We start from the raw sequence: 12,256 nt of genomic DNA, 5'->3' as shown, positions 1-12,256 counted from the left end.
TTAAAAATAAGAGGGCACACAAATGTCACAACTGGCCTTGCTGTAAGCAATCACTGATTAAAAGTTGAGGTTTCTGGCTCAGTCTGTAAAGCATCAGATGCTTGGTTTCAGCTCAGGTCATGATCTCACAGTTGTGAGACTGAGTCCTACATCAGGTTCCATGCTGGGCACGGGGCAATGAAGCCCACTTGGGATTCTGTCTTTCTCTCTCTGCTCCTCCCCTATTCTTGTATGTGTTCTCAAAGTATTTTTTTAAGGTGATGTTTCTGAACTAAGTTGAAACCCTTTTGATGACAAGAGAGCATGTAATTAATTTTACATAGTGCCAAGGACACTAAACAAAGGCAGGTGTTTAATGGCCCATGATGGGCATGGTGATCATAATGGTAAAGCTGTAATAAGCATCCACACCACCAATTGCACCTTATTCCTCCCAATATCACTGAGGCAAAGAACGCCGAAAATCGTTAAGTAATCTAAAACTGTGCTAATTAAACTGTAAAGAAAATCAGAGACTATCTTAATGAGAAAACTTCTACAAAGTCATCTGTAACACGGTAATGACTTATTATTGCAGTTTGAGGAGGAGAAGCATGAAAAGCCCAGCCGAAAACAACCACTCTGACCCTGTGAGCGAATTCATTCTTCTTGGCTTCCCTTGTACCTGGGAGATCCAGATCCTCCTCTTCTCAATCTTCTTTGTGATCTATGTCCTGACATTAATGGGAAATCTGTGTATCATCTGTGCAGTGTGGTGGGATGGCCATCTCCACACTCCCATGTACATCCTGCTGGCCAATTTTTCCTTCCTGGAGATCTGGTATGTCACTTCTACTGTCCCTAATATGCTAGCCAACTTTCTCTCTGAGACCAATTCCATCTCCTTCTACGGCTGCTTTCTCCAGTTCTACTTCTTCTTCTCCATGGGCACCACTGAGACCTTCTTCTTGTCTGCCATGGCCTTTGACAGGTACCTAGCTATCTGCAGGCCCCTGCATTACCCCACTGTCATGACAGTTCAGCGCTGCATCAGAACAGCAGCTGGGTGCTGGGTGTGTGGCTTCTCCTGTTTTCTCCTCCCAGTTTACCTCATCTCCCAGCTTCCTTTCTGTGGCCCCAATACAATTGATCACTTTTTATGTGACCCAGGACCTCTTATGAAGCTGTCCTGTGTGCCAGCTCCTGCCACTGAGGTCATCTGTGCTATCTTTAACTCAGTCCTTATTTTCTCCACCTTCTTCTTCATTACCAGCTCATACACCTTGGTGATCAGAGCTGTGCTGAGGGTGCCCTCAGCAGAAGGTCGGCATAAGGCCTTCTCCACGTGCGGCTCCCATCTGGTTGTGGTGTCCCTGTTCTATGGTTCCATCATGGTGATGTATGTGAGCCCAACAGCAGGCAATCCAGCAGGGATTCAGAAAATTGTGACCTTATTTTATTCTGTGATGACTCCACTTTTCAATCCCTTGATCTATAGCCTCCGGAATAAGGAGATGAAGCAGGCCCTGAGAAAACTGTTTAGGATTCTGAGACTTTGTCAAAGACAGCCTCTCAAGAACTAGAATCCATATATGTGTAGGACATATAGTGACATAAAATTATAGGAGGTTAGTGGTCTTATGCAAATCTGAGAGACGAATATGTTTCCCATATTCCAGGGAATAATTTTATAAATGCATTTCAATGAAGCAAATAGAAAATAAGATCTTACGATACCTTGCATACATCATTTGTAGTAGGCTTTAGTGTACTAACATCCCTGTGCACCTTGCAACAAAACAGGAAAATATGAGATATTTTCAGGCGTTTTTGTAGAAAAACCATATATAACCCAGATGTCAACTGGTCAGTTTCTACCTTTTGCAGATATAGGCAAATTTGTCTCTGACCTTGAGATTCACAGGAGTCAGGTATCTACAGCACCCACCTTACACATACATACAACACACACACACACACACACACACACCCTCAATCATGTTCGTGTGTGCTTCTCTTCTCCAATCTCTGAATCTACCTCCTATCTTATTGTGATCACATCAGTCTGGTATGAGATTCATCCCCTTCAACATTTTATCCAACACCAAAGCAATTCCAGTTTTGTGTGGGTTTATTAACCTGGGAGAGTCATAGGAAAGGCCACTGTGCTGAACACCCAGTCAGGTTTTCATATTATACCTGGTCTGCCTCTCCTTCCTTCCTCATCCTCTTCTCACCACCCACCAGAATGACAGTATCTTTCCCTTTCTGATTGGGAGTAACTGTCTTCCATACGAAGGTCCTTTGCAGGTTCAAACTCTTCCTCGACCGGGCTTGTCAAAAAATTTCTCCTCACCAAACTTCATTCTTAAATAGGACTTTGTGAAAATAGGAATTTGGGGGTATTTTCCCCAACTGTTTGCTTTTTGGGGTTGTTTTAGGTTCCTTATAACTTGCTATTTTTGTTATCTTAGTACCACCCAGTACCACTCAGTACAAAAGAATATATGTACTGAAACAGGGTAAGACTTTGAAACAAGATTATCTGGAAGAAACTTAATCAGAAAATAATAATTCGTATTTTAAATGCTTCATGATTTTTAAAGAATTTTTCTCCCTATATGTATTAGAATTAATACTAACCATGCAGAGAGGATAGTGCTTATGAGTCTAAGGATAGAAATAAGATAGTATGACGATTTTTCAACATATGGTGCTAAGAAAACTGGACAGCTACGTGCAAAAGAATGAAACTGGAACCACTTTCATACATCACACACAAAAATAAATTCAAAATGGACTAAACACATAAATGTGATATCTAAAACCATAAAACTCCTAGAAGATAACATAGGCAGTAATTTTTTTCTACATCAGCCTTAGCAACATTTTTCCAGATATATCTCCACAGGCAAGGGAAACAAAAGCAAAAAATAAACTATTAAGCCCATACCAAAATTTTAAAAAAATTTGTTAAAAACACACTTATTCACAGCATAGGAAACCATGAGCAAAGGAAAAAGGCAACTTAGTGAATGGGAGAAGATATTTGCTAATGATGTATCCAATAAGGGGTATAAACTTATACAACTCAAAAGCAAAAAAATCTGATTAAAAGATTGATAAAGGACCTGAATAGCTTTCCAAAGAAGACATACAGATGTTCAAAGACACATGAAAAGATGATCAACATCACTCATCATCACAGAAACACAAATAAAATTACAAGATATCAGTTTACACATGTCAGAATGGCTAGCATGAAAGGGACAAGAAATAACAAGTGTTAGTGAATATGCTGGGGGAACAAAACCTTGTCCACCATTGGTGGGAGTGCAATTGGTACAGCCACTGTGAAAAACAGTATGGAGTTTCCTCAAAAAATTAAAAATATTAATACCATAGTCAGTACTTCCACTTGCCAGAGGAAAAAGATAAGAGGACACGCAAAACAAGTAAAGTGGGAGATGCAGGTTTCCAATCATGGAATGAGTAAGTCTTTGGATAAAAGCTACAGCATAGAGAAGAGAGCCAATGGTACTGTAATAGTACTGTATGCTCATCATTGGTAGCTACACTTGTGGTGAGCACAGCATAATGTATAGTCTTTGAATATGTTGTACACCTGAAACTAATGTAACATTGTGTGTCAACTATACTTCAATAAAAAAAATTAATTTTCAAAATTTTTATAAAGACATGTAAGAAATTGCTGTAGTATGATTAGAAATAAACTAGGAATAGGAAATATAAGGCACTGCAACAAAGTACTAAGGACAATTTGATTTAGAGGGACCAGTAATGCCATTAATAATTTTTTCCATATTTTTTCATATTTACCATTTTTTCTTCATTTTATTTTCTAAACTAGTTGTTTAAAATGGATATAATTTTCTGGCATGGTGTACATGACAAGTAACAAGTCAAAGAGCAAATGTCCTACAGTGGTGTGCAACTTAAAATGATAAAAATCTTTACATAAGTGCAAAAGCTATTAAAGGTGTTGTTTCTGAGATGAGAGTACATTGGAAGAAATATTCTAGAACAGATTTAGGCAGGTGAGTCTCAGATGTTCAAAGTTGTCTCCCTAAAACAACTTTCTTACCAGGGTTCTGATTTTCAATGCTGTGTATGAAAAGTGACCTGATCTGTGTGTTTTGACAAGCTTAATTTCTTTAAGAGTTGTGTCTTTAGCTTTCCCCATATCTTCCTAGGCCTCCCTCTCAATATACCCAGGAATTTTTCCTAAATTTCCTTTTAAGTTTCTAACACAACGTGCTCTACATTGTCTTTAAGATCTTAGGTGCAAATGAGTGGTATTAGTGATCCTGAAACTACATCCTACCCTAGAAACCAAATTCTGTTCACATTGTTCTTATAGAAAGTCCCAAAGCCATTGGGCTTACTTCTGACAAAATCCACACTATTTACCCAACCCAAACACACTCAAAGATGCTAAAACTAAATTGTCAGGATCTATTATTTGGATACTATACTGTGATGTATTTTCTTTCCCACAATTTTCTTTTCCTCCTTTGAATTATTCCTTCATTTATTCACCTTTTTATATATTCACCTCCAAAAATTTAGTGAATGTCTCCTATGTGCTAAGTACTGGCCCTAAGTTTGGGGAAATAAAAAAGTGTAAGATACTCATAGACCTTAGAGCCAAAGTTGTTAAGAGAGTAGATCCTAAGTGCTGTCATCTCAAGAAGAAGTTCTCTCTTTTCTTCTCATTGTTTCTATATGAGATGATGGAGATTACCTAAGCCTGTTGTGGTAATCATCCACAATACACGACAATCAAATCATTATGCTATACCACTTAAACTTTTACAGTGATGTGTGTCAGTTTTTTCTCAATACAACAGGGAGAAAACAGGGGCACCTGGGTAACTCAATTAAGCTTCCAACTTCAGCTCAGGTCATGATCTACGTATTCTGGTCTATGAGTTCAAGCCCCACATTAGGCTCTATAATGACAGCTCAGAGCCTGGAGCTGCTTCAGATTCTGTGTCTCCCTCTCTGCTCTTTCCCCACTGGCACTCTGTCTTTGTCTCTCAAAAATGGATAAATGTTAAAAAAAAAAATGTTTTTAAACTAGAAGAAACAGAGTGGCTACTCAAACGGAAATGAATCAGAGAAGGGGGCTAAATGACCCAGAAACTCAGGAAACAAGAGAGCAAGACAGGGGTGCCTGGGTGGCTCAGTAGGCTGAGTGACCAACTTCGACTCAGGTCATGATCTCACAGTTCCTGGGTTCGGCCCCTCGTCAGGCTCTGTGCTGACAGCTTGCTTAGAGCTTGGAGTTTTCTTCAGATTTTGTGTCTCCTTCTCTCTCTGCCCCTATCCAGTTCGTGCTCTGTCTCTGTCTCTCAATAATAATGAAATGTTTCAAAAAATGTTAAAAGGACAGATACCATATGTTTGCACTCATAGGTCTAACAGGAGAAACCTAACAGAGGTCCATAGGGAGGGGAAGGGAGGAAAGAGAGTTGGGGAGAGAGAGGGATGCAAATCATGAGAGACTACTGAACGCTGAAAACAAATAGAGGGCTGAAGGGGGAGGGGGAGGAAGGAAGAGGGTGATGGTCATAGAGGGGGGCACTGGTGGGGAGAGGCACTGGGTGTTATATGGAAACCAATTTGACAATAAACTATTATAAAAATTTTTTCATTTAAAAAATTTAAAAAAGAAATATAAAAAATGTTTTTTAAAAAATGATATCAAGACAATCTTAGAAAAAGCTTAGACCTGCCCACTGCTCTGATTTTACTGCTTCATCTAGTAAAGAGATCCCCAACTGGAGTTGGTAAGAAATTGGCTTCAAACTGGTAAGTTTGGAATGAGGTCAACAAGCCAGCCCACAATTTCACAAACAGCCTTGCAAATGGCTTCCATGTTACAGTTTGCCCCCAACATCTGTTCTTCAATATTATAACAATGGCAAACAATGAGAGAGGGGCTCAGAGGAAAGAAGGAAAAAAAATATATTTGGCAAGCCTTCTACACAGAAAACAATAAAAGTTTGTTGAAAGAAATTCAAGAAGGAAAAATAGGAAGATGTGCCAAGTCCATGGATTGTATGAGTAATTATTGTGTAGATGACAATAAACCTCCCCACTCAAAGCAATCCCAATCAGAATTCCAGAAATAATTGTGCAAATTGACAAGAGGATTCTAAATTTATATGGAAAGGCAATGGACAAAGACTATCAAAAAAAGTTTGAAGAGAAATAAATTGGTAGGACTTACCTCACTAGATAGCAAGACTCATTATAAGCTATGATAATTAGGAAAATATGCTACTGGTGCAAAAAAGCAAAAAGACAGATAAATTAAATAGAGAATCCAGAAACCAACCCATGTATATATGGACACTTGATTTATGGTAAAAAAAAAAAAATAGGACTACACAGCAGGCATAGAATACAGGCTTAACAAAGAAAATGCCTAGGTCAAATGGATTCTCATGTGGAAAGGATGAAAATTTGACCTATTTCACACTATACACAGAAATTATGACCAGTACAATTGCAGACTTTAAATTTGAAAGTAACATATTAACACTTCTAAATAATATTTTCATAACCTTGAAATAGGCAAAAAAAAACTAGCTATAAAGAAATGTGATTGATAAATTAGACCCATTAAAAATAAGAATTTCTGTTCATTAATAAGCCAGTCAGGGAAAGACAAATATCATATGATATTATTCATATGTGGAATTTAAGAAACAAACGAACAAAGGGGAAAAGAAAAGAGCAATAAACAAAAGACAGACTCTTAACTACAGAGAACAAATCTGTGGTTACCAGAGGGGAGGTGGGTGGGGCAAAGGGTGAACTAGGTGAAGGGGATTAAGGAGGGCACTTGTCATGATGAACACTGAGTAATGTACAGAATTGCTGAATCACTATACTGTACAGCTGAAACAAATGTAACACTGTCTATTAACTGTCCTGGAATTCAAATTTTTTTTTAAAAGAACTATTCATTAAAAAGAAATTGAGACTAGAAAAATAAGCCTATATAAACCAGAGAAAATATTTGGAATACATATAACTAATTAAAGCTTTATTTTCAGAATATGTTTTTAAAAAACTTTAAAGTAATAAATTCCTAGTAGTTTAAAAAATGTCAAGACCTTTGAGAAGTCATTATTTAAAAGAGTATATCCAATGTAAAACAGGACGTGTTCTCCCAAATGTTTTTTTGAAAAACTGGCATCACCAAAAACTGACCAAAATATAAAATAATAAATAATAAACCAAAATAAATAAATAAATAACAGAATAATGAGGATTATCACACACTACTCATGAGAGTGTACATTTGGGCAACTTTAGAAGACTCTCTGACATTCTCTGGTACAGGTGTATATATGCTTCCCTGGAACCCAGCAATTTCATACATATACAACATAAATTCTCACAAGCATACACCAAGAGATATGTGGAATACAATTCGCTGCAGCATTACTCATAGTGCCCCCAAACTGGAAACATCCAAAATGTCCTAACAACAATAACGGGGAGATGGGGTAGATTCATGCAAAGGAATAATGTATAGCAATAAAAATAAATGAAATGCAGTTATATGAAAGACCACAGATAAATCTCACAAATTTAGTTATGAGTAAAAGATTTCAGACACAAAACAGATGCTGTAGAATTTCATTTATGTAGATTTCAAAAACAGACAAATTGAAGGCTTAGTGCTTGATTATAATAAGTAAATGAAATTCTTAAAATTATCTTTTTGTACAAATACTGTCAAATCATCAAGAAAGTCTTAAATCCCCTTAATAGGCAAATCGATGGTATTAAAAACAGAGATAAAGGCTACTCTGGAGAAAGAAGCAGTACCAGGAAAATGACAATGAGTCTTCTGAGATGTGAGGTAATGTTCTTTTACTGAGGTAGGTGGTTAAATGGATGGGTGTACTTTTAATAATTCAATGAGTTGTATGACTACAATATACAAACTATTAGGAACAATGTTTTAAAATTTAAAAACCCTCAAGCTAGATCATTTTATCCTCTGCTCAAATACCTCCACTGACCCTTTCTTAACAGTGAAATCTGAAGTCTTTACAACAGCCTGTAAGTCTCTAAGGAATCTGCCTTCACCCTGTTACCTCTCTGCCATCTTGTCCTACTACTTTTCCCCCACCACACTGGCCTCTTTGCTCTTTCTCCATCATAATAGGTTTTCTTCTGCCTCTGACTCCTATGATTGACTATTCTTTCTGCCTGAAATGCTATTGCCCAGATATCCACACAGTTTGTTCTCTCACCTCAAGATACTGTTTAAATGTCACCTTCTCTATGGCGATCTCCTTACCGCCCTAGCTAAAATCACGAAATCTCCCCATTCTAACATCCTCTCCCCCAATCCCTACCTTATTTTTTTATCCACACTATTTCTGAATTATACTATATAATTCCCTTATTTATGTTATTTATTTTCTTCTCCCCTCAAAAGAATATACATACTGTGAAGACAGGAGTCTAGGCTTGTTTCATACAACATTCCTGGGATCTTAAATACTGATTGGCACCTGGTAAGTATTCAGTAAAGAATTTTGAAATAACAGAATGCCAATTAAATTTCTTGAGCTGTCAATTTTTTTGAGCCTTACTAAGATATAGATGACATATAGCATTGTGTAAGTTTAAGGTGTATAACATTATAACATAGATTTTATAAATGTGTGTATTCTGAAATGATTACCACAATAAGGTTAGATTACTCCATCGCCTCAAATAATTACATTTTTCTTGGTAGTGAGAACATTTAAAAATCTAGTTTATTAGTGACTTTTAAGTGTATAATGCGGAATTGTTAACTATAATCACCTTAGAACTTATTCATCTTATAGCTGGAAGTCTGTGCCCTTTGACCAACATCATCTCATTTCCTTCATCTCCCAGTCCCAGAATCCCCATTCTACCTTTTGTTTCTATAAGTTTAAGGTGTCAATTCTTTCTGTTCTACTTAAAATGTGACTCAGATATCTCTAACAAACTACCTAAGTACAGACATCTGATGGTCAAAAAACGATTTCTTCTTCTTCAAAACAGACAAAGGGATTCCAATAAGGTTCCTATTCCAGCTATTATGACGATCCCTATTATGACTAATTATTCCCCAAAAACCTTCAACAGTACATGACTACTAAAGGAAAAAGGGAAAGATAGAATTAACTTCTGTATCTTCACTATTCCTTATAGAATACCAAGACCTGGTGTTTAATTATAAACAAGTGAAAATTCAAATATTATCTCCTCTTTTGAACAAATACTATCAAATCATCAAGAGGATAAATCTCAAATCCCAAAAGGTCATGAAGCAAGAAAGGAGACATATATAATACATTCATCTTGGCTTTCATTTTTACTGTAACCATGTCCTTTGAAACTAGAGAAAAAATATCTTGGAGGGTTCACTTTTTGCGATCCATGGGAGATTACAAACTGGATCATCCAATTTCTTGGAAGTCCTTCACATTCCTGTTGCTCCATGGAGTAATATTTTATGTCTGGTCTCTGACCTTATTCTCAGCATTCATTCAAGGAGTAAGTGGAAATTTATAACATGTGAGCCACATGTACTCAATTTTTTTGCAAAAATAATTTCATAAGAAATTGTTTCTTATCTTTGAAAAAGCTGAAAATATTTCATTAGAATGGAATGCTGACAAATAAATAAAACCCAAAAATATTAACTTCCTTATTTCCCTGAATTCTGGAGAATATTTTTCACTGTAAAAGATAAATAAGAGATATATACAAGAGGCTTAGGATTTTATGTGAAGATGCATATCAACTGACAACTGCTGGAGAAGGATTTATTTTGATGATTTTTGTTACCTGGTGAGTAAATACAGTAAGTTTCTCTTTCCAGTGATATCTTCTTTCCCAAGCCCATATATTACTTTTCAGTTCTATTATATTAATAAGCCCTGGCTTAATGGGGATTCTTTTTGAGGTGACAAAAGTTTCCAACATGTTGAGTTTTTATTGTTATTTCTGTTATTCATACAGGACATACCCCAAACTCATTGGACAATTACTATCTCCAGGAAACATTCTAAAATAAGAAGGGTAAGTGTCAATAATGATTTGAAACAAATCCTTTGCCAATGACCTACCTCTGAATAATTCAACTGAGATGACAACACTAGAGTCCTAAACAGAACCACAGGAGTGTCTGAAGGACAAAAGGACAATCCACTGCCTTATAAAAAATTATAACACAGAAAATATAGTCATAATATTGTAATAATATGTTGATAACAGACGGTAACTACACTTACTGTGGTAAGCACTGCAATATGTACAAAATTGTCAAATCACTATGTTGTACACCTGAAACTAATATAACACTGTATGTCAACTATACTTCAATAATAATTAAAAAAAACTTTCAAAATGGAATTCAGGCATATTATTTCTCAAAAGCCCTGTGTGAATAAGTGAATTCTTTCTTTAAAAACATTAATAAAGTGTTTTAGAAAACCAACAGAGCCAAAGATTTGACTGACTTGACCTTCTACAACCGTTTATACAATTTCAGGGCAAGAGAATCTATAAATAGTAGTCCTTCCAATTTAGATGCCATCTCAATGGTCAAACAGAAGAGTCAACCATCTATGTGGTCTGACATTTACACAGTAAGTCCAGGATTTCCCTGACTCAGAGTCTTGGATTTCTAACTTGAAAAATCTTCTCTGATTTATTAAACTATTCCTCATAAAATGCAAAAATATTTCCAGGAGGAGAAAACAAATAAAAATTCAGCAAAAAATGTATTAAAAGTTTGTTAATATCTTGATTATAAGTTCCAAGAGTGCAAGATCTGTCATACCACAGCCATTTCTTCAGCACTTAAAAGATAACTTAATACAATGAAGAAGCTTAATAAATATTTTTGAATGTATTACTTTGCTTAATGTAAAAGGTCAGAGTAAAAGTACTGAGGAAACAGGAAAATTTAATTTTGATTTAATGATAACTACTTGGGATGGAAGAAGCCACATAGAAAAGTGACCTCATTGTTTCAGATTTGCCCAGATATGAAAGGCCTGGATGGGGCTCAGTGAGTTGTAAAAAGATACCAAAGTTCTGTCTAAAAGAGAGGGAAAAATAACATGTGGAAGGGGCGGGGGGCAAAAAAAAGAATATGGAAATCCTCACACAAACATAAAACCTATTTTTCTATTTTTCTTACAGCCACATGACCACGGGCACAAGTATAGGCACAATGAAATTGGTCACAGTACTCAAACTAGCTGCTTTCCCTCAAGCCAATTGCCCCTACAAGCATATCTGGTTCATAGATGCACACAAGTACATCAAATATTTAGCAAGAGCAATTTAGAGACCAAGGCATAGAACTCTTTATCACACTATATGGTGCATTCAGTTGCTAAAAAGTAAAGGAAGAATTTTATACTAAATTTTATACTGTAATGTATACTAAAGTATCAAAAAATAAATAAATAAATCCTGAAATGATTGAGGTTTTTCTCAGGTTACTTTAAACCACTACGAGCAACCTGGAGGAACTAAAAATGAACATGAATATTAGTTTGTGTCCTGTTATGGCACCACACTTAGATTCTTAAAGCATCCTTCCTGATTTAGTTTTTTTATTAAATCTGTTTTAAATCATAAAAATTAAGTACACATAGACTGTTGAAAGATACAAGCACAGAAAACTAGTATGAATAGTGCAGGTAAACATATGAAAAAGAAAACTAATAATGGATATTTTATCAGATTCACCAGACTGCATGCCTGGTATCTAGTCTAGCATATTTAGAAAGGAAAAGTTTGTCTCAAATTCATGTTTTCCTTCTTTTCGATTACTGTGAGTTTGTAAATAATATAAGTTCAGGGACTAGGTCATGGAAGTCACAGTTTTGTTGTTTAAGCAAAAGTCTGTTTACTCTTTTAAGAAATAAAAAATAAAGAAATTAAGTGTTTCCAGGGAGAAGGAGCATACTCCAGTAAGATAATCCAGCAATAACCAAGTCATCTTCATGTCCTGCAGACCAATGAATGTGTCCGGCACAGAAACCACCAACTCCGTTAGCCACTTTATCCTCATGGGCTTTCCCTCAAGCCCACAGATGCAGCTCCTCTACTTCGGGCTCTTCTCTGTCGTCTACACCCTGACCCTCATGGGGAACGCAGCCATTGTCTGTGCAGTGAGGTGGGACCAGCGTCTTCACACTCCCATGTACATCTTCTTGGGCAATTTCTCTCT

At 36.2% G+C, this 12,256-nt stretch overlaps 3 protein-coding genes across 3 annotated transcripts in view; 2 read left to right on the top strand and 1 right to left on the bottom strand.

The window, feature by feature from the left end:
- LOC115302071 (olfactory receptor 4M1) overlaps window positions 1–12,256 on the bottom strand; it is a 153,304-nt gene that overhangs the window by 75,275 nt on the left and 65,773 nt on the right. The window lies entirely within an intron of this gene.
- On the top strand, window positions 594–1,562 carry LOC115302259 (olfactory receptor 11H6-like). The gene has a single exon (XM_029952213.1). It carries the CDS (start codon window positions 594–596, stop codon window positions 1,560–1,562), a length of 969 nt encoding a protein of 322 aa, XP_029808073.1.
- The window catches only part of LOC115302258 (olfactory receptor 11G2-like), a 1,142-nt gene continuing 930 nt past the window's right edge, over window positions 12,045–12,256 (top strand). Inside the window, 1 exon segment of the mRNA XM_029952212.1 lies at window positions 12,045–12,202. Coding sequence (XP_029808072.1) covers window positions 12,045–12,202 — 158 coding nt within the window.

The sequence above is a fragment of the Suricata suricatta genome, chromosome 9, assembly GCF_006229205.1.
Source record: "Suricata suricatta isolate VVHF042 chromosome 9, meerkat_22Aug2017_6uvM2_HiC, whole genome shotgun sequence".
NCBI lineage: Eukaryota > Metazoa > Chordata > Mammalia > Carnivora > Herpestidae > Suricata > Suricata suricatta.
The sequence above is the reverse complement of the archived record's forward strand: the minus strand, read 5'-3'. Positions and strand labels throughout refer to the sequence as shown.

What these genes read in the sequence shown, in the direction of transcription:
- LOC115302259 (XM_029952213.1), top strand. Translation starts at nt 594, where the DNA reads ATGAAAAGCCCAGCCGAAAACAACCACTCTGACCCTGTGAGCGAATTC.